Source organism: Schistocerca cancellata, chromosome 9 (genome assembly GCF_023864275.1).
Source record: "Schistocerca cancellata isolate TAMUIC-IGC-003103 chromosome 9, iqSchCanc2.1, whole genome shotgun sequence".
Classification (NCBI taxonomy): Eukaryota; Metazoa; Arthropoda; class Insecta; order Orthoptera; family Acrididae; genus Schistocerca; species Schistocerca cancellata.
In genome coordinates, this window is record NC_064634.1 from 145,396,115 (window position 1) to 145,419,521 (window position 23,407).

Consider the following 23,407-nt stretch of genomic DNA (forward strand, 5'->3'; position numbering starts at 1 on the left):
TTCCACCTAGTAATACTATAATAAAAAATATTGTTGACACTGTTCAGATTATAATGTCTGAAGTTTTAAAAATAATTACAATTGGAAGGATTAGTGCGATTTCTACATCAAAAATTAAGAAAATTACTGCAATTAAGAAGAATCGAAGTGAGAATGGTATTCGTGCTGATCATTTTGCGTCAAATCCACACTCAAATGGTGATCTTTTTTCTCGGTCATTAATTAATTTTTTTGATAATGTTGTTGCAAGGATTATAACATTTATTGGAATAATAAATCTAATAAAAATTCTTGTAGATAAAATTAGGATTGTTTTTCTTGATTTATATCAAGCTTTTTGATTGGAAGTCAAATGTACTATTTATACTAGAAAAACAATTATCTACCTCATCAATAAGTAGAGATGTATAGGAATAATCATACTACGTCTACAAAGTGTCAGTATCATGCTGCTGCTTCAAATCCAAAGTGGTGTCTTGGTGAGAATTGGTTTATTGAATGTCGAAGTAGACATGTTGATAAGAAAATTGTTCTGATAATTACATGTAGACCATGGAATCCTGTTGCAACAAAGAATGTTGATCCATAAACTGCATCTGCAATGGTGAAGGGTGCTTCTCAATATTCATATGCTTGAAGTATAATGAAGTATAGTCCTAGTAATACTGTGAAGAATAGTCCTTGTAATGCTTGAGTATGATTAGATTCTATTAAACTATGATGTGCTCATGTTACTGTTACTCCTGATGCCAAAAGAATAGCTGTATTAAGTAATGGAATTTGTATAGGATTAAAAGGTTGGATTCCTATTGGTGGTCATAATATCCCTAGTTCAATAGTAGGTGCTAGTCTTCTTCTAAAAAATGCTCAGAAAAATGAAACAAAGAATAGTACTTCTGATGCAATAAATAAAATTATTCCTCATCATAATCCAATTGATACAAATCCCGTATGTAGTCCTTGGTATGTTCCTTCTCGTACTACATCTCGTCATCATTGGATTATAGTTAGTAGGGTAATTCCAAATCCGATTATAAATAAGTTAATGTTAAATAGGTGAAATTATTTTGCTAATCCTGATACTAGAACTATTGCTCCAATTGCTCCTGTTAATGGTCAAGGTCTGTAATCTACTAAGTGGAATGGGTGGTTTGAGTGGGTTGTTAACATAGGTTTAGTATACTTCTCTAGAATATAAAGCTCTTAAAATTGAGAAAACATAAGCTTGAATTATTGCTACTGCTGATTCTAGAATTAACAGAAGTATTTGTCCAATAATTAATAGTGAAATTAAGTTTATTGCTATAGATGGTCCTGTATTTCCTAGTAATGTTAATAGTAAGTGTCCTGCAACTATATTTGCTGCTAGTCATACTGCTAGTGTACCTGGTCGAATGACATTTCTAATTGTTTCAATTGATACTATAAATGATATTAGTGCAGGCGGTGTTCCTTGAGGAACAAGGTGTGTAAATATGTGATTGGTATGGTTAATTCATCCAAATAACATAAATCTTAATCATATAGGTAGAGTGATTGCAAATGTTAATGCTAAATGTCTTGTTCTAGTAAAGATGTAAGGGAATAATCCTATGAAATTACTAAATAGTATTATAATAAAGATTGAAATGAAGATGAATGTTGTTCCATTAAATGATTTTGGTCCTAGTAATGTTTTAAATTCATTGTGTAAGGTTAAATTTAGTTTATTTCAAATAATATTAATTCGTGATGGTGTAAGTCAAAACATTGATGGGATTAATAATAATCCTAAGAATGTTCTAGTTCAATTTAATGATAAATTGAAGATATTAGTCGATGGGTCAAATGTTGAAAATAAGTTTATCATTTTCAATTCAAGTTTTTTATATCAATTGTTCTTTTTTCTGCTCTTTTAATAAGATTTGGTTTAAATGAGAAAAAGTTTATTTGATTAAATAAAATTAATGTAGTCAAAAATATAATGAATAGGGAGAATCATATGAGAGGGGATATTTGAGGGATTTGGATTAAATTTCCCCATCAGAAGTAGTTGTTGATTTACTATTTTTTGGTTTAAGAGACCATTACTTACTTTCAGTCATCTGATGTATTTCAAGGTGTACTAATCATTTAGTTATTTTAGATTGACACTCTAATGTTATATATTTTAACTAACTCCTTAGATTATCTTAGATAATCACTTGATAAATAAGTTTACTGAAGTTCTTTCAATTACAATTGGTATGAATCTGTGGTTTGCTCCACAGATTTCTGAGCATTGTCCAAAGAACAGTCCAGGTCGGTTTATTGTAAATGTTCCTTGGTTTAGTCGACCTGGCGTCGCGTCAATTTTAACTCCTAATGCAGGTACTGCTCATGAGTGTAGAACTTTTCTGCTCCCTCCAACTTAGCTTTAACTAAGTGACCTTGCTGTTTGTCAATAGATTCTTGCCCATTATAGTCACCACCAGAGTATTATCTCTCATCAGCAAAAGTTATCCCCCTGCCCACCCAAGTTTGTTATTAGTTTTGGTACAGTTTTAAATAATCAGTCAAGTTTTTGAAGAAATTCTGCTTTTTGAGTTAGTGAATACCATTAAATCCTCCTTCAGTCCTCATGAACCAGCCCATCCTTTTGTAAACATTACATCCCCAACAGAAAAGGATAAAAGTAACTTTACTTTACAAGCTTACTATACCTACCAGTTGTTCCCCTCATTTTCACTCCTACCAAAGGCAGTTTTGAAATCAAGGCTGTTTCATTTTCTCTCTTAATTTCTGACAAATTCCACTGATAAGACAACCACATCAAGTAAATAATTCCCTTCCAATTTTCAGTTTTTGCATAAATGTACTGATTTCCATGTAAATCATATTCCTCATTCTTGGATGGAAGACTTCGGTCCATTGTTAGACTGCTAGGAAAATCCAATAATTCTGCAAAGGAGTTTACTTAGAAAACACTTGTGTGGCCCATCAAAGACTATTGCTAAGATGTGAGAGACCCATATCAAATAGATCTAACAATTGTTGTTGGACATAAACAAAAGAGGGCAGTGTGGATGAGTGTAAGTTTGACCAATGGGCATTTTTCATTTAAATTACGGAAAAATCTGAACCAGGAGATTCTTGAACATGGATCTCTATCTCATGAAAGGCAACATAAAACTTGCAATATATGGGTAACTATCTCAGTAAATACAAACACCTCAAATGTTAACTGGATAGGCAAATACTTGACCGCTTTTATTTAGTGTCCAGTAGTAAAAACTGCAGTTCAGTACCTGCAGCTGTGTGGAACTTGCTTTTTGTATAGGTGTATAGACACAGATTTGTCCTCATAATGTGGAAATCCACAAAGTAGATTAGACTGATCATCAGAGATTATCCATATATCTGATTTCATTTTATTATGGAATACTTATTCATGACTACAATAAATTTGCTGAAAGGTCAATAATCCCTGTTAGTATGTATGAATATCAGTGTACAGTTAGGGTGAGACACTGCTGACTTTCGTAATTCATGGAGTGTAGAAGGCACCTGTCTTATTTTCTGAATCCAATAATTTGCTTTTACAGAAATAAAATGCCTCTTTAATACCTCAGTACTGCTCTGAATCACCCCAGAAGGGTTTTTCCTTCTGTTTGCCAATTTATTACCCATGCGAAATGAATTTCAATATGGTAGTAGAGATTTTGTTTACAGATGAATATGTATTTATTGTCCTGTAAACCAAATATCCCATTGAGGGTATTCTTTTTCTGTGCATTGCAGGAATGAATTATTTGAATTTTTTTCTGAAAAATATAAGAGCAGCTCTGAAGTTGAGCTATGCACTGAGATAAATAAGAATCTGTACACTGAAATTCTTGAAGAAAGGATATGCAACTATATGAAAATAACAGATTCTGTTTCAAAAGTTATAGTTATTGATGAAAGTGCAACAGAGTCATACCCTCAGCTGACTCTAAAAATGCAGGTAACATTTCAGCAAACAGTTCTAAGAACTAATGTAGAAAAGGTACCTGTAATCATTATTAATCCCTATTAATCCTTTTTTCCGTGCAGCAAATGGTTGCAGCAGCCCTGAGGTCAGGGCCACAGTCTGAAGTTCTAGTGGATGCATTCAACTTGAAAATAACAAGACATGACATTGGCACTTTAAAGAAAAAAAATTGGCTTAATTGTCAGGTGAAATATACCGTCTTGTCAATCTATACCTCCATCTTGTTATAAACTTACCCTGGATATTGAAACTGGTTCTTGTTATAGGTTATCAATTTTTACCTGAGTCTGCTCACTGAGAGGGGAAAACAGAATGGATATCCATCAGTTTACACCTTCAACACTTTCTTCTTCCCAAGGCTTTACTCCAGTGGTTTTTCTGCAGTAAGACGGTGGACTCGGAAAGTAATAAAATAAATCATGATCTGTAGTGCTTCCAAGGCCTATTAGTTTGTGTTTCATGTACTTCATTGATAAGTACTTACTAAAGCTTCTTACAGAGACTGGCAAATAGTAAATTCATAGGAGCAGCAGCAATGTTAAGAAAGGGAAAAAAAAGACTTGCCTAGGTGATGATGATTTTGAGTTGGAAGAGTAAATTACTGTATATTGCACCCTCAAAGTAGAGTAGTTATTGTGACTATTGACGATCTCATGTGAGAGGAATTTAGAGATATTTTGATTGTACCATTCCAGTTATCCATAAATCATTGTAGTATGTACAATTATTGAACTATATGAAATAAAATTGTTGTAACTCCTAAACAGTATGTGTTGGGACATTCAAATTGCACGGTTGGCCACAGGGCATGATGGAAATTAGTATGCACTGTATGGTTTGATTTAGCAATGAAGCCCACTTTCATTTGGATAGGTTCATCAGTAAGTAAAATTGGTGCATCTTGGGGATTGAGAATCTGCATTTCACGATGGAGAAGTCTCTTCACCCTCAATGGGTGACTGTGTGATATACAATGTCCAGTCACAGAATAATTGGTGTCATATTCTTTGATGGCATGGTGATTACTGAATAGTACATGAAGGTTTTGGAAGCTAATTTCTTCCCCATTATCCAAAGTGACCCTGATTTTGACAAGATGTGGTTTATGCAAGGTGGAGCTTGATCCAGTTGAAGCAGGAGCGTGTTTGATGTTCTGGAAAAGCACTATGGGGACCGTATTATAGCTCTGGGGTACCCAGAGGACACTGGCATGGACCTCAATTGGCCGACATATTCTCCAGATCTGAACACATGTGACTCCTTTTTGTGGAGCTATATTAAAGGCAAGGTGTACAGCAATAACCCCAAAACTATTCCTGAGCTGAAAACTGCCATTCAGGAGGTCATCAGCAGTATCAATGTTCCAGTGCTTCAGTGGATCATGCAGAATTTCACTATTCACCTGCGTCACATCATCGCCAATGATGGCAGCGTATCAGACATGTCATAACCTAAATCTGAATCCAAATAATTGCATTGACATTTACATTTTGAATAAAGTGTGTGCATGCCATATTTTATAACTGATTTATGTTTTTTTTATTTCTTTTTTCCCCTGTATAGTTCAATAATTGTCATCCTGTATGTATTTCTATGCTACAACAAAATTTCAAATACCACAAATGGTGCACAGGTATTTCTTTGTTATACAAACAAGTACTTACATTTTTATGGTATCATGGATAGATTCATAGCCAGTCACTAAAGGAACTCAATATTTAAAAATGACTTAATTTTTAAATAGATAAAGAGCTAGAAGGTACTGTACAAATAGTGTCAGATGGGGATGATTCTCATTGACTTTGTTTATGGCTGACACACAGATTAATTTACATACTCGGAACATTTACAGTTCTGGTTGTCTTTAGGGCGTTTTGGAAGATTACAATTTACAAATCACAAGGAAATTGTTAGACAAAAACAAGAGTTAATTGGACTTAAAAATCCAAATATGGCAAGGCTTTCTTTCAGTACTTTTTAATAACTTCTGTTCCCAGTACATTTACTGTTTAGTGTAGTCTGTGCCTGATGACAAAATTAAATTGCTCTTTTAAGATGAAATACATATCTACCTAAAACAAATTACAATAACAAGCAGTACATAAGATTTCCACCATTGTCTAGAGTTCAGTGTGGTATTTTCCTAGTGCAATTTTTTTTTAATTACTAGCCTGTAAGCATGTGGTCAGGGATTGAAACTCTTGCAGAAAAAGTTTAAAAACAAAACTGTGCCTTCTCCAAATTATCATAACATGTTGTAATCATCATAATGCAAGGTATGTCCACAAAGTAAGTTCCATTTGGTTATATAAAAAAAACATGTACAGATACAGAAAAAAAAATATTTATTTTACAAAAATCTTAAAGTGCTAAACTACTTCCCTACATAGCTTCCAAAATTTTGCAGACACTTGTCATATCATGGCACAAGTTTTTGTATGCCTTCTTCACAGAAGGTTGCTGTCTGTGTATTCAATCAGTAATCCTCGACGCTTGTGTGTATTGTGCAGCGAAATTTATTAATGGTCTCGCAGTAACAAAGTTCATTGATTGTTTGCCCTCATGGTAAGAAATCAATCAGCAAAATGACTTTTCTGTCCCAAAAAATTGTGCACATGACTTTTTGAGGTGTCAAGATTTGCTTAGGCTTACACTTAACTGGGGATGAAGTAAGCCTCCATTCCGTTGATTGCTGTTTTGTTTCAGCGGTGTCATACAATACCCAAGTTTCATCCCCCATGACTATCAGAGAAAGAAAACCATTGCCTTCTTCATTGAAGTGTGTCAAAAACTGAAGTGCACTGCCCATCTGTCGTTTTTTGTGTTGTTCAGAAAGAATTTTAGGTACCCAATGCGAGTAAAGTATTCAAAATTTCAGTTTTTCAGTAATAATTTCATGAATTAGTGATCGTGAGATTTGCACAACTTCCATAGTAAGGGCACTAAGTGTAAACTTAACAGTTGTGCTTAATCTTCTCTTCAATTGTGTGAACCATTTCATCAGTAACCACAGACGGGCGTAAACTTTGTTCTTCATCGTAAACTTGATCATGTCCTTCATTGAACAGTCTGACCCATCTTCTAACCATTGAATCACTCATAGCATTTTGTCCATCAACCTCAGAGATTTTCTGAAGAATTTCCTTTGGTTTAACTTTCTTTGCATTTAGAAAACAAATCGTAGATTTGATTTCACACGTGGCGGCATTTTCAATTATGGCTGACTTTACAAAGAAGCACTGCAAAGCACACGTCAGCAGCAGCAATCCGAAAATGATGTACATGTCTTCTCCTTGAGTCAGAGTAACTGCTCCACATGCTCGGAACTATGATCGTAGTGCTGCTGCGAATAGAAATAGAAATGGAACTTACTTTGTGGGTGACCCTCGTATGTTGTTAATGAAAGAACTTTTCTAAGCCTTAATTGTTATGGAAGATGCATTTTCCCCTTGATATGTGACTAAGTAGTTCCATTTACAAGAAATAGTCAGCTTGAGCAAAAAGCTTTTTCAGTACCTCAGTTCGTGTGTGCGTGTTAAATCTGATACAAATTTATAGCCATTTTAAGCATAACCAGTAAAGACAGTTCTATGAATTAGTGTTTTCAGGCTAATGTCAGTATACCAAGTAGTACAATTAATTACAAATGCTGCTCTTTACACTGAGTTGACAAAGTTGTGGGATACTTACTAATTCATGTCAGACCTCCTTTCGTCCAGAATAGTGCAGCAACTTGATGTGGCACAGCCTCAACAAGCAGTTGGAAGTCCCCTGTAAAAATATAGAGCCATGCTGCTTCTATAGCCTACCACAATTGTGGAAATACTTTGTTCTATCCCACATTTGCCATTGTTTTTATATGTTTTGTACAGTGAAAGCCTCTTCTACCAGATGCCAGCATGGTTATCAGTGTAGCATTTAAGACTTTTTCTATTTGGTTTAGTGCTGTTTCTTTTCATTGGTGAACAAGAGTACCATTAGTTAGTATGTGTCTTAAGTAAATTATTAAATATAGTTTCAACAGTTGATTGATCTGTCATATTGATAAATGAACCTTTCTGAGGAAATCTGTGAATAACTTCAGATATTCCTCTTTCTGACCTCTAACCCATGTCATGCTTGGCTTGTTATTTGCAACCTTATAATTCTTATCTGACTGTGTGTACTGAAATATTAGGAGCAGATGATCATGATGTGAAAAACATTCATCTGCAGTGCTTGCACTACATAGGTTTCTTGAAAAATTAACTACAATATTGTCCAAACAGGCATTTCCACGTGTCGGGCTATTATTAGTATAATATAGGTTTAGGTATCTGAGTAGGTTTAAGAATGTTTTGTGTTGAGTTCCTGTGTGTCTAGCAAGTCTGTATTGAAATCACCACATGTTGCTACATTTGTTTTGAGTTTTAAGATTTTTCTCAAAAACTAAGTTAAAATCATGGTTTGGAGATCTATACAAGCTAACAGTTACAATAATTTGGTCTATCAATCTTATACAAGTAAATTTGCTATTTAATTCTGAGGTGTATGAACTTACATCTATTTTAGAGGATTGTATACTTTGTTTGATAAATATTGTGGCCCCTCCATTTTTTCCCTCGTTTCTACACAGTATAGCAGCCAGAATGTACTCCTTAGGTATGAAGAAATCTACTTGATATTCAATAAGCCAATGTTCTGAGACACATAGTACATCACATTTTTTTTATATTACAAAAATGTTCCAACTCTAACAGCTTGTTCCTAATGCTGCAGTGACTTGCAGGATGGTAGGTGGGCCTACTTTACATCTATTTTGTTCCCTCTCTGAGCCATTAAGATTTTGTTTTTTACTTTTGTGTGTTTTAATTTCCTCTTCAGCAAGCTTGTCATTATTTTTGGACCAAATCCTGTAAGCAGTTTCCCTGTGACGGAGCACTGAACACAATTATAGGCTTAATAATTTTTTTTTCATGAATTATTTCTTCTGTAGCCTGGTTTATATTTGTGATACGTTCCCTTTTGCCATGCTGATTCATGTGCATACCATGTCCGGTGAAACTGTTCCTTTCATAGCCACTAATATCTGATAATTTTATGTTTGTAAATTCAGCACAAAAATATCTCAGTTTATCATTAGTATGCCTAATTTCTGTACTGACACATGACCAATTGGGCAGGGCATACCTGAGTGGTAGACTGGCTACAATAACATTGGTAAAGTATAAGTATTGTATTATTAAGATCAGATTCTTGATTAATCTGTTGGCATTGTTTTTGTTTACATTGTTTGCACCTCTGATCAGCACTACACAGTTGTTTTTTGTGAGTTTAGAGCATTCATTGTTTATACCAACAGTAACTATGTCAAAATTTGCCCCTGGTTTTACTTCAATGTAAATACTTATACTGTTCCCAGCCTGCATTGACATTAGATTTGAGATGTTTTGTGCATGGCTGTCCCCAAATAATTTCACCTCATGTTTCTGCGGACACTGCTGCACTTTCACATTGGATGTCTTGTATTCATTAGCAATCGGATGCCAAACAGTCCTTGTTTCACGTGGTATTTCATAACATTCTTTAAAATCCACTGCAGTGAATTTATTGGACACAGTTATTTTGTTTACCCTTTCGATTTTCTCCTGCACAATACTTGGGGAGACGATGTTTTTTGCTTGGTGCCATGTATCTGTACTTGAGGTGTGGAAGTCATTCGGATGGGATTATTTTCCACATAGTCTTTATTCTAAGAAACTATATTTTTCACAGAGAGCAATGTACCTTTTGTATAAAGCATTGATATCACTCTAAAGCACTTTTATTATTTTGTCTTTGTCCCTGACAGCATTTATTATTCCTCGTTCATGTATTTCTGTGACGCAGGTGCGGCATGTCCGCGTAAAGTTGTTTGTTACAAATTCTAAACACACTTTTGAGCGTTTCTCATGGAACCAGCATTGAAACTCTTTGCATTGAACTCGTTTTATCACCTTATTAGCATATGCTTTACACTTATCAATTTTAATTGCATTTTTGCCATGACTTTTGTGACTAACAACATTAACTGACACCATCTTGCAAGTGCAAGACCAGTAGAAGAGGGTGTTATGGACGCATGTAGCTCCAACTGACATTCCATTTTCAGTCTGTTAATTCCCATCATGTGGCCATAATACTGTGGGAAACCTTTTCACAGGATCTCCTGAGTATAAATGACAGCTCCACCAATGCAATGCCCTAGTATGCCTTGTGTACGTGATACTACTGCCATCTGTGTATGTACGTATTGCTATCCCATTACTTCATTCACCTCATTGTATAAACACTTATTTAAAATTGTTTTCCACGTCTAGTCTTCCTTTTCATAATTATTTTATGGACATGAAATGATTAAATTTAAAATTCTCTGACATTTACACTTGTTCTACATTTTACCAGAGATCAATTTTCAATATTCTGGTGTATTATTTGATATGAGTCACATAACTGTAACTGTGTTACAGAAACAAGTGACAGCTGTATTTTATTTCTTTATTTTCAGACTGACATATTTGCCTATGAAATACTTATAGTACCTATTCATCTCAGTATACACTGGTGTATGGTTGCAATAAACTTCAAGAAAAAAACTATATGCTACTATGACAGTGTGAACAGTAGCAATAATGTTTGTTTAAAGGTAAGTTTAATAAATTAATTCCTGTATTTAAAATTTTTGTTTTATTTTCGTGGTCTTCTTGATACTTCAAGAAAACTAAGAGTGGAATGAGGAATGGTGGCATCAAATGAAGTATGTCTGTTTCATTTAGTAAAAACTAATTCTTCATAATGAAGTGGGGAAAATCCCTTTTTGTGCCTGAAAATAAACTTTTCACTCTTTTGGGCATTTACTGAGCTATATCACTGGCACATACATTGACTTCCCTTAAAGTCTTCAGGGATTCTATGGAATGTAGTAGTAGTATATATCCTATTGTGTCTCACTTTTTGGATCTGAAGGCACTGAGGATGGATGTTATCTTCCTCTTCAAACCCCACTTTGGTAAGTTAGTTTTCACCAACAGCCCAGTCAACTGAGCATTCTTTAATTCTTCTGTCAAAATTTAATGCTTGTATTCTCGCCCTCTTGAAGCCATACAAACTTCCAGGTTCCATTCTAAGCTGTGATGTTAGACTCTTTGGTGCATCAAATGTCCTGTGCTCCATGGATGATTTGCATTCATAAAATGAATGTCTGAATTCTTCATTGTGTAGTTGGAGCAGAAATGCCTGCCTGTCCACAATTGCAGCTCTCATCCCATTAATTACTATGTAACACATCTAAGTATTACACCTGATCTCTTCATTTGGGCAGATTTATTCCAGAAAGGGGAGCCATACTAGCCTGGCTGTTGTTTTAAGAACAGTACTGTTTGCAGCCTGTTTAATGCACACCAAGTTTTATGAACGTTATTCCTTGCAGCATCTTTCTTGCTAGAATCATTCTTACAGGCACCAAAGTTATGTAGCACACTGTATACAAAGAGAGGAATTTTTTGTAAGTTTGAGATTTCACAGGTAGAGATCTCCCTAAGGCAGCTAGCTTTCTCACAAGGAATCAAATACCGGGATATTAACATTAAATATGTCACCCACCACATGGTTAGCACCTCACGTTTTGGCATCTTAGGTTGCTAAAAGGTATACTTGATACTAACAAGTGAGGAGGACATTTAAAAGTGCCATCATCATGCCCTTCAGTTTCTAAAAATTTCTTTGAACGCCTTATGGCCTCAGAAATGCAGCCCAAACCTGGAAATGATTTGTTGATAATATCCTGTTTAAGCTCCCTTTTTATTGTGCATATCTGGATAACGTTCTAATTTTCTCCCCCTCATGGTCAGAGTACAATCTGCATCTCCAACAAGTTCATGATGTGCTTACTGATAATGGGTTACAATGGCAATGACATCATTGTTAATGATAGCAAATGAAGTTTTTCTCCACAGCCACCTTATCAGTGCTGTTGGTATCTGCTCTGTGTCCCAGTGAATAGAGTTCATTAGGCAACTGTTGCAGCTACAAGATTTCCATGAACTAAGTCATTTTCTCAGATAATTAACTTCCATTGCGACACCTTCCTAAGGTGGTCACCATACAGCCCCCCTGCGGGCTCGGGGGTAAGAATAGGCCCACGGTATTCCTGCCTGTCTTAAGAGGCGACTAAAAGGAGTCTCAAATGTTTCGGCCTTATGTGATGGTCCCCTGTCGGGTTTGACGTCCATATCTCAAAATTTTTCTGAAGAGTGAGCCGAATGGGGAAGGGTGCCTTACTTGGTGCATTGTGTCCATCTTGCGATGAGAACTTTTGCCAGCTTATTTGTCAATGCATTGCAGTGCTGCCCGCTCTCCATCTCTTGGGCATGCATCCGTTCCTGCATGCACTTTCCGCCATGCAATGAGCAGTGCCAGTTTCTGCAGGGATGAAAACCATGGATGACATGTCACCTAAAATCCAGCATGGTAGCCAGTCCATTGTAGTGGGGCTGCCATGTACCCTGTTGGTTGTAGCCCCCTGACAACACAGGAATCGCTCTACTGATGCCTGCGCCGTTAACTCCCCACGTATGCCAAGGAGTAGATGCCCATCTCTCTGGGGCATCAGGACTCCCGGCAGTGGCCATCCTGCCAGGTGGCCTTCGCTGCGGCTGGGTGGCGGCCGTGGGGAGGGCCCTTGGTCAGAGTAGGTTGCATCAGGGTGGATGACATGCAATGAAGCATGGCACATCTTCTCTTACCAGCCAGCAGCAGTCTCTAAGTGTTTGAGGGCTCATTTTAAAGGTAACGTTTATGACCCCAAATCATTCCCCTCCCTGGCCACACCATGGGAGGAACGAAAGGCAATGAATGAAAGTGCAACGTATTCGCCCAGGTATCTTGTCTGTACCAGAGCTGATGGAGAATCCTTTATATCCATGAAGCCTCAGTTCTTTGTCGAGCATTTAGAGGACAAGTTTGGGGAGGTGGAGGGCTTGTCCAAAATGCGGTCCGGTTCGGTATTGATAAAAACGGCATCCTCTGCCCAGTCGCGGGTCTTGCTCACTTGTAATAAGCTGGGGGATGTCTCCGTTACTATCACGCCCCATAAAAGTTTGAATATGGTCCAGGGCATTATTTTCCACAGGGATCTCCTTTTGCAGTCTGATGACTAGCTGCACGCCAACTGTGCCTTGGGGTCGCCTGAGATCGCTGAGGCGATTAAAGATCGCCGGCGGGCGCTACAGCGTCACAAGTGACATCCCTGCATTGAACATCTCATCACCTTCAAACGGCTGCGTGTGTGGGCCCACCGCCTTATCCGCCAAAGCAAGCAGGAGTGCTGGGAGCGGTATGTGTCCACCATTGGTCTCCATGTCTCTCCATCACAGGTCTGAGCCAAGATCAGATGCCTCTATGGCTATCGGACCCCTGTCAGCTTCCCTGCGCTCTCACTGAATGGAGCAGTTTGTACAGACTCTGATGAAATTGCCAACAGCTTGGCAGAGCATTTTGCTCTGAGTTCCACTTCTTCCAATTACCCACTGGCCTTCCGCTCCATTAAAGAGTGGAAGGAACATCGGAGCCTTTCTTTTCGAACCCACCATCCGGAATCCTACGATGTTCCATTCAGTGAGTGGGAATTTCACAGTGGCCTCGCCGCTTGTCCTGATACCGCTCCTGGGCCAGATAGCATCCACTGTCAGATGCTGAAACACCTTTCAGTGGACTGCCAGTGATGGCTCCTCGACCTTTACAACCGTATTTGGGTCGAGGGTGAGTTTCTGTTGCAATGGCGGGAAAGTATTGTTATCCCCATTCTGAAACCAGGCAAGAACCCTTTGGAGTGGACAGCTACCGTCCCATTAGCCTCACCAACGTTCTTTGCAAGTTGCTTGAACGGATGGTGAGCCAGCGGTTGAACTGGGTACTAGAGTCTCGGGGCCTTCTGGCTCCGTCTCAGGGTGGTTTCCGTAAAGGCCGCTCCGCCGCCGACAATCTGGTGAGCCTGGAGTCAGCCATCCATACTGCCTTTGCCTGCCATCAGCAACTGGTTGCTGTCTTTTTCGACATGCGGAAGGCGTATGATACAACATGGCGTCATCACATCCTTTCTACACTTCATGGATGGGGTCTTCGGGGCCCTCTGCCAATATTTATCCGCAATTTTCTGTCGTATCGTACCTTCCGCATGCAAGTCGCGGCCTCCCATAGTTCCTCCCGAGTCCAGGAGAACGGGGTACCACAGGGATCTGTCCTCAGTGTCTGCCTGTTCTTAATTGCAATAAATGGGCTTGCTGCAGCGGTGGGAAATTCTGTCTCCGCTGTATGCTGATGACTTCTGCCTTTACTACAGCTCTATTGGCATTGCAGCTGCTGAACATCAGCTACAGGGTGCTATCCATAAGGTGCAGTCTTGGGCTGTAGCTCATGGGTTCCAGTTTTCAGCAGCCAAGACCTGCAATATGCATTTCTGCCGGCGATGCACTGTTCACCCGGAGCCACGGTTTTCTCTTGATGGTGAACTTCTTGCTGTGGTGGAATCACATAGGTTTTTGGGGGTGGTTTTTGATGCCCAGTTGACTTGGCTGCCTCATATTTGGCAGCTTAAATGGATGTGTTGGCGGCATCTAAATGCTCTGCGATGCTTGAGCCACACCCGCTGGAGCGCCGAACGATCTACCCTGTTACGGCTCTACCAGGCGTTAATCCAGTCCCATCTGGATTATGGGAGCCTGGCTTATGGCTCAGCATCCCCATCTGCATTGCAGGTGCTGGACCCCATCCTCCACAGCGGGATATGCCTTGCAACTGGTGCTTTCCGTACCAGCCCTGTGGTCAGCATACTAGTGGAGGCAGGTGTCTCTCCACTGCGGTTACGGCGCCAACGTATGCTGGCCGCTTATGCTGCCCATGTTTTCAGCTTTCCCGGGCATCCTAACTATTAACTATTGGCTACTATTCCCACATTCACACGTCTGTCTTCCAGAACGTCTGCCCAGGGCTGGATGTATGATTGCGGTCCGCATCTGAGAGCTTCTCTCCGGGCTTGGGGCTTTACCTCTTCTACCTCCTTTCCGGGCACCTCTGCGTACACCCCGTGGTGTGTGCCTCGCCCTCGCCTTCAGCTGGAATTGGCACAGGGCCCGAAGGACTCAGTTCCTCTGGAGGCTTTCCGTCACCGCTTTCTTTCCATCCTCGCAACGTATCAGGGCTCTGGTGTTGTTTACACTGACGGCTCGATGGTTGCTGGTCGTGTCGGTTATGCGCTAACTCTAGGGGACCATTCCGAATAACGTTCATTGCCAGCTGGCTGCAGCGTTTAAACTGCTGAGCTGGTCACCATCTTTCGTACCCTAGAGTATATCCGCTCCTGCTCAGGTGAGTCTTTCGTGATCTGTAGAGATTCCCTGAGCAGTTTATGAGCTCTCAACCAGTGTTTCCCTCGTTCTCATCTGGTTATGGCTATACAGGATTCCCTGCATACTCTTGCCCATTGCGGCTGCTCTGTGGTCTTTGTGTGGACCCCAGGCCATGTTGGGATACCCAGCAATGAAAATGTTGACCGCCTGGCTAAAGAGGCCAGCAGTGCACCATCTCTAGAGATTGGCCTCCCGGCGACTAATTTGCGGGCAATCTTACGCCGCAAAATTTTCGACCTATGGGACACTGACTGGCGCAACCTACCCATGCTGAACAAGCTTCACCCTATCAAGGTGACAACGACTGTGTGGCGGTCGTCCATGTGGGTCTCCCACCAGGAGTCTGTTGTCCTCTGCCGGCTGCGCATTGGGCACACTCGTCTGACGCACGGCCACTTATTGCACCGTGAGGACCCACCTCTATGTCGCTGCAGCTCCGTTTTTTCTGTGGTCCACATTTTGTTGGAGTGTCGCCTTTTAGCTGTGCTCAGGCAGACGTTAGCGCTGCCTGATACGCTCCCTGCCCTTTTAACTGATGACCCTGTAATGGCTGGCTTAGTTTTGCATTTTATTTGGGCAGGGGGTTTTTACCATTTAATCTGAGTGTTTATGTTTTATTTTATTGTTTTGTGTTGATTCTGGCCTTTGGCCTACAGTTTTTAAACTGAGTTTTTAATGTGTTCTCAGTGGTTGGCTTTTCCTTTTTTATCTCTATGGTCGACCAACCACCTTCACACTGTGTGTGATTTCAATTTGTTTCATCTGATCTCTGTGTGAGTCTTTCTTGTCCTGTGTCATCTGCCGTCTTTCCTGTTATTCGTTTTTATTCTCTTTGGATGGTTTTAGTTTTTTGGAAAAAGGGACCGATGGCCGTTGCAGTCTGGTCCCTTTGATCTCCCAAACCAACCAATCACCATACAGCTGCCACCCAAAGAAGCTCTAGCTGGCAAGAAAATAACTGGGAAGCACAGAGTAATGTGGACTCCATGTATGCAACATGCCCTTGTCAAAATTAAAGACTGTCTTGCACGTACCATGATTTATGCACATCCTCTGCCTAATGCCCAGTTGATGATGACTGTCTGACATAAGTGACTCCATCATTGGGGTAGTTCTGAAGCAAGAAGTAGTGAGCACACAGTACCTACTTAATTTTCTTTCCTGTAAACTGACTGATTCCCAGTGCAAGTGGTCTGCCTGCAACTTGAACTATTTGCAGTGTATAAGGTGGTCCACAATTTCAAATATGGTAGGGAGGACACACTTGCATTATTTACACAGACTAGCAACCTCTGGCAGATTAAATAACAGCCATTTGAAATGTTACTAACATTGGTGGTTCCATCATCTAGACTGTATAGCACAAACCACAACAGGTGTCAGATACCGCAGAGCTGACATCGTCATCACACACTAATGGTGTTCTGAAGAGGAAGTCAAGCCTGTTGTGCTCTGTAGCATGTTCCATCACTAGGTGGTTAAGTGCACTGTTTGGTAGTGACCATTCTGGTAGATAGTTGGAGATGCAAGTGTGCACCCAAAAAGCTTGACCACTTCACTTGCAAAGAACTGGGACACTAGGTCCTCACAGTCTTTGACAGTCACATTCATAAGCAGTGCCACCACATCAAAACAGACCACAATGTCACCCTCACTTTATCAACAGAATTAACTGTCTTAGTCTTAGTGAGAGAGACAGTGTGGCAGTTTTCATGTGGTATCGCTGTTTATGAATGTGCTTGTCAAAGACTGTTTGGACCTAGCATCCCAGTTCTTTGCAATTGAATTGGTAGAACTATTTAGGCACACTCTTATGTCTTATTATTTTCTGTACAATGGCCAGTATGATGATCAGATGCATGGAGTTGCAATGTGTAGACCATTAGCTCCAGCTGTTGCAAATTGTCATGACTGTCATTTTCCACACTAACCAGTTACAAGAAGGGGAAAGGAGTTACAGGAGTATAAGTCCCTAGATTGTTTATCCTACACTGAGGTTTATCATAAATACGATCAACTTCAGCCTATATCAATGACATTGAACTTTACCTCTGTTATGTCCTTTCCCCCTCCTCCCTACTCTTTACCGCAGTGCCGCCACCCTTGCCTGTCCCTCTCCCTTGCGATCCCGATCCCCCTCCCCTCCCCAGCTGGAGAAGCATCCCCCTTCTTCGGTGTCCACCAGTGATGGACCTCCCTCCTGTGATCCTCCCTCCCCCAGTGCCTCCCAGGGCAGAGGCCTTTAACCATAACTTAGCAGCCAGACACACAATCCATGCACCTAAAGGCCGGCCGCTCTGTTTCAGTTCCAGATCTTTCAGAAGCCTGCTCTCCCTCTGTGCCTTACCCTCCTTGATTTATGAAATAGGTGGTGGTGGAGGATGAGGTGGAGGAGGATAAGATGAAACATAAATCCCAGGACAAACAAGGAGGGGGAGTGCCCTCCCTGGTGCCCCTGAACTGCTATCTCCCACTTTGCAACTTAAGTTATTTGTGGATTCCACCCTGTCCTTGTTGGTGATGGATGGTGATTTTGCAGCATGATTGGCTGCAGCTCATTCACCTCCAATTTGGATCCCTCACTCTGTACTTATTCAATGGAATATTGCAGTCACCTCCTGGAGTTCCAATCCCTTATTTCCTTTCACTCAGCAGCCTGACACATTCTTCAGGAATCTCATTTTCTCATGCTCACTCACTGACCCGTCATATGTTCTTTGCTTTCTGTCAGCACGGGTCAGCCCTTTGATTACTTCTGGTGGCATCTGCATATTGGTCCATAAGGACGTTGTTAGTACTGGGATCCTCCTCTGTACAACAATGGAAGCAGTTGCCAACCAGGTCTACTTGGACTCGGCAGTCACAGTTTGCAGTCTATATCTCCCTCCTGATGGGCCACCTACACCTGCTGCCTTAACTACCCTCCTTCAGCAATTCCCCCTTCCCCTCCTCATCCTTTGTGGGGGCAATGCTTTTTTGTGTAGTTGGTGGCTGCTCACTGATCAGTTTCTGATTGGGATGAAGCTTCCCACTTATGTTTCACTCCATGTCAGGTGTGACCCTATAGTGAATCTCTTACTGAATGGCATTCAACTCCTGACTTGATTTCAGTCCTCCCCCCCGCGCCGCCTGCCCCCCCCGCGCCGCCTGCCCCCCCCGCGCCGCCTGCCCCCCCCCCCGCGCCGCCTGCCCCCCCCACCCGCGCCGCCTGCCCCACCCGCGCCGCCTGCCCCCCCCCCCCCCCCCCCCCCCCCCCCCCCGCGCCGCCTGCCCCTTTCGGGTTTCTACACATTTTAATTTCTGATTTGTGTATTTACCGTCCACCCCCCCCCCCCCCCCCGCGCCCCCACCCCTCTACCACTGCCACATATAATGCATTTAGCTTTCAGCCCTTTTTTACTCTTGCACAATGTTGTGTCACTAATCTCTGTCCTGTGTATTACGCTTTCTTTCATCTTTAAGCTCTCAGGATTTCAAATCTTAGCTGGTGCAGCCCCCAACAGTTCCATCCTATCTGGTAAGTCTCCCTTGACCCAGAGCTCTGAGCATATTTCCCGAACTGTTCCCTCTTCTGAAAACTCATCAGTCTTTTTCCCTTCATTCCTCTTCCAAACCCTTCGACCCTTCCGCCAGAAGAAAGACCCACTGTATCCAAAATGTTGCACAGTTCTTCAGTCTTTGTGTACTTTCTGTTACCAATGCTTGGTAATTTCATTTTTCTTTTTATCCATCCAGTTGTGTTACACAGGAGAGCCATAGAAACTTGTACACCCACCTAATATCATGTAGAGGGTCCCTGCAAGCATTCAAAAGTGCTGCAACACAATGTAGCATGGACTTGACTAATGTCTGAAGTAGTGCTGGAGGGAACTGACACAATGACTCCTGCAAGGCTGTCTATAAATCCATAGTACGAGTGGGTGGAGACCATTTATGAACAGTGCATTGGTCATCAGTGGAAGTCTTTAAATTCAGAAGAGTGTTCTTGGAGCCACTCTGCAGCAATTCTGGATGTATGGGATGTTGCATTTTCCTTCTGGAATTGTCCAAGTCCGTCGGAATACACAGTGGGCATGAATGGATGCAGGTGTTCAGACAGGATGCTTACGTAAGTGTCACCTCTGTCATATCTAGACATACCAGGGCTCCCATATCTTTCCAACTGCATGTGCCCCACACCATTACAGAGCCTCCACCAGCTTGAACAGTCCACTGCTGAGTGCTGGGTCCATGGAGTCATGAAGTTGTCTCCATACCCATACACTTGATACAATTTGAAACGAGAGTTGTCCAACCAGGCAACATGTTTCCAGTCATTAACAGTCCAATGTCACTGTTTACAGGCCGAGGTGCTGTGTAGAGCTATGTGTGCGCACTGATACTTGATGGCCCAGAATATAAAGCTGCAGCAATTTGCGGGAGAGTTGCACTTCTGTTATGTTGAACAATTCTCTACAGTCGTTGATGGTCCTGTTCTTGCAGGATCTTCTTCTGGCTGTGGTGATGTTGGAGATCCGATGATTTATCAGTTTCCTGATATTCAAGGTTGTTGTTGTTGTTGTTGTTGTTATTGTTGTTGTCTTCGGTCCTGAGACTGGTTTGATGCAGCTCTCCATGCTACTCTATCCTGTGCAAGCCCCTTCATCTCCCAGTACCTACTGCAGCCTACATCCTTCTGAATCTGCTTAGTGTATCCATTTCTTGGTCGCCCTCTATGATTTTTACCCTCCACGCTGCCCTCCAATACTAAATTTGTGATCCCTTGATGCCTCGGAACATGTCCTACCAACTGATCACTTCTTCTCGTCAAGTTGTGCCCCAAACTCCTCTTCTCCCCAATTCTATTCAATACCTCCTCATTAGTTATGTGATCTACCCATCTAATCTTCAGCATTCTTCTGTAGCACCACATTTCGCAAGCTTCTATTCTCTACTTGTGTAAACTATCTATCGTCCATGTTTCACTTCCATACATGGCTACACTCCACACAAATGCTTTCAGAAATGACTTCCTGACATTTAAATCTATACTCGATGTTAACAAATATCTCTTCTTCAAAAATGATTTCCTTGCCATTGCCAGTCTACATTTTATATCCTCTCTACTTCGACCATCAGCAGTTATTTTGGTCCCCAAATAGCAAAACTCCTTTACTACTTTAAGTGTCTTATTTCCTAATCTAATTCCCTCAGCATCACCCGACTTAATTCGACTACATTCCATTATCCTTGTTTTGCTTTTGTTGATGTTCATCTTATACCCTCCTTTCAAGACACTGTCCATTCCGTTCAACTGCTCTTCCAAGTCCTTTGCTGTCTCTGACAGAATTACAATATCATCGGCGAACCTCAAACTTTTTTTTCTTCTCCATGGATTTTAATACCTACTCCAAATGTTTCTTTTGTTTCCTTTACTGCTTGCTCAATATACAGATTGAATAGCATCGGGGATAGGCTACAACCCTGTCTCACTCCGTCGACTCTTATAACTGCCATCTGGTTTCTGTACAAATTGTAAATAGCCTTTCGCTCCCTGTATTTTACCCCTGCCACCTTCAGAATTTGAAAGAGATTATTCCAGTCAACATTGTCAAAAGCTTTCTCTAAGTCAACAAATGCTAGAAACGTAGGTTTGCCTTTCCTTAATCTTTCTTCTAAGATAAGTCGTAGGGTCAGTATTGCCTCACGTGTTCCAACATTTTTATGGAATCCAAACTGATCTTCCCCGAGGTCAGCTTCTACCAGTTTTTCCATTTGTCTGTAAAGAATTCACATTAGTATTTTGCAGCTGTGACTTATTAAACTGATAGTTCGGTAATTTTCACATATGTCAACACCTGTTTTCTTTGGGATTGGAATTATTATATTCTTCTTGAAGTCTGAGGGTATTTCGCCTGTCTCATACATCTTGCTCACCAGATGGTAGAGTTTTGTCAGGACTGGCTCTCCCAAGACTGTCAGTAGTTCTAATGGAATGTTGTCTACTCCCGGGGCCTTGTTTTGACTCAGGTCTTTCAGTGCCCTGTCAAACTCTTCACGCAATATCATATCTCCCATTTCATCTTCATCTACATCCTCTTCCATTTCCATAACATTGTCCTCAAGAACATCGCCCTTGTATGGAGCCTCTATACACTCCTTCCATCTTTCTGCTTTCCCTTCTTTGCTTAGAACTGGGTTTCCATCTGAGCTCTTGATATTCATGCAAGTGGTTCTCTTTTCTCCAAAGGTCTCTTTAATTTTCCTGTAGGCAGTATCTATCTTACCCCTCATGAGATAAGCCCCTACATCCTTACATTTGTCCTCTAGCCATCCCTGCTTAGCCATTTTGCACTTCCTGTCGATCTCATTTTTGAGACGTTTGTATTCCTTTTTGCCCGCTTCACTTAGTGTATTTTTGTATCTTCTCCTTTCATCAATTAAATTCAGTATCTCTTCTGTTACCCAAGGATTTCTAGTAGCCCTCGTCTTTTTACCTACTTGATCCTCTGCTGCCTTCACTATTTCATTCCTCAAAGCTCTTCTACTGTGTTTCTTCTACTGTGTTTCTTTCCCCCATTCCAGTCAATTGTTCCCTTATGCTCTCCCTGAAACTCTGTACAAACTCTGGTTCTTTCAGTTTATCCAGGTCCCATCTCCTTAAATTCCCACCTTCTTGCAGTTTCTTCAGTTTCAATCTACAGTTCATAACCAATAGATTGTGGTCAGATTCAAGGTACACTTGTGAAATCATTGTAAGTAAAAATCCACACTTCACTGCTAACTCTGAGGTGCTGTGTCCCATCGCTCATGTGTCGACTATAAAACCGCATTTGAACTCGCTTAAATCTTGATAACCTGTCATCGTAGCAACAGTAACTGATCTTACAATTGCACCAGACACTTGAGATCTTATATAGGCATTGCCAACTACAGTGCCATATTCTGCCTGTTTACATATTTCTGTATTTGAATATACAAGCCGATACCAGTTTCTTTGACACTTGAATGTATAATGAAAGTGCCTTGATTTTTACTACATCATACTTCCATTATCAAGCACAGCATGAGATCTATCTGGTGCCTTTACCTTTCCTCAGGCCAAACTGATCATTATCTAACATATCCTCAGTTTTCTTTTCCATTTGTTCTTGGTGGCAACTTTAATACCTGAGCTGTTGGGGTGATTGTGAGATATTTCTTGGACCTGCCTGCCCTTGCTGTCTTTTGGATTGTGTTTATGATACTTCTCCTAAAATCTGACAGTATGTCTCCAGTTTTACAGAGTGTCCTCCCAAGGGGGCTTGCAGCTCTCTGACGGGTCTGTGCTTAGCTACCATGGGACCCTGGCCTCTGCAGCATCTTTTCCCTTCAGTGCTGCCTGTTATAGTCTTTCTATTCTTTTTCCCTTCCCTTGGGGAACAAGTCTCGGGTGTTTTTGGAAATGTTCCACATTATCTGTAGGTGACGCAAGAACAGTCTTAGCATTGGTTTTTGTTCCTTTTTTTTTTTGTTCACCTTCTCCTGTCCTTTTTCTGTTTTGGTGTTCAAGATTCCTCTTTCCCTTCTTCCCCCCTGTGCATTCGTGAAGGCTGGCCCATGCACTGACATGTAACAGCTGACTGGGTAATGGGTATTTCTCAGCCACGGGTTGATAGGTAGGGTTTGCGTGTACCCGGAGTACAGGGCAAGCCCAGGAGGAGTAATTGCCTAAGCTGCTACCTTCTGAAATTGTCAATTGGTACCTCTGTCAGGTGTTAGGGAGGTGTGACCTGTAGTGTGAACAGTCACCTAAGGGAGGTGCACCCCCTTGTGATGGGCCCTCCCAGTTGGAAGCAGCGCACCATCGAAGTCACTCGCAATCGGGGATTTCTTTGCAATGAGCCAATTATCTTTGCAGTCCACATCTACCACACATAAACGGAAAGAAGCTCCTGATTCAAAGACCCTCCCAGCTGCACCACAGTTCCTCATGGCTTCACATACTGAAGACGGTCAGTCCTTCGCAACAGTA

The 23,407-nt window shown here is 41.1% G+C and overlaps 1 protein-coding gene across 1 annotated transcript in view; it reads left to right on the forward strand.

Annotated features, from left to right (window-relative positions):
• Window positions 1–23,407, forward strand: part of LOC126101240 (sentrin-specific protease 1-like) — a 42,284-nt gene that overhangs the window by 13,088 nt on the left and 5,789 nt on the right. The window contains exons 3-6 of the mRNA XM_049911928.1: window positions 3,760–3,964; window positions 4,054–4,176; window positions 4,258–4,395; window positions 10,518–10,655. Coding sequence (XP_049767885.1) covers window positions 3,760–3,964; window positions 4,054–4,176; window positions 4,258–4,395; window positions 10,518–10,655 — 604 coding nt within the window. The remainder of the gene's footprint in view (window positions 1–3,759; window positions 3,965–4,053; window positions 4,177–4,257; window positions 4,396–10,517; window positions 10,656–23,407) is intronic.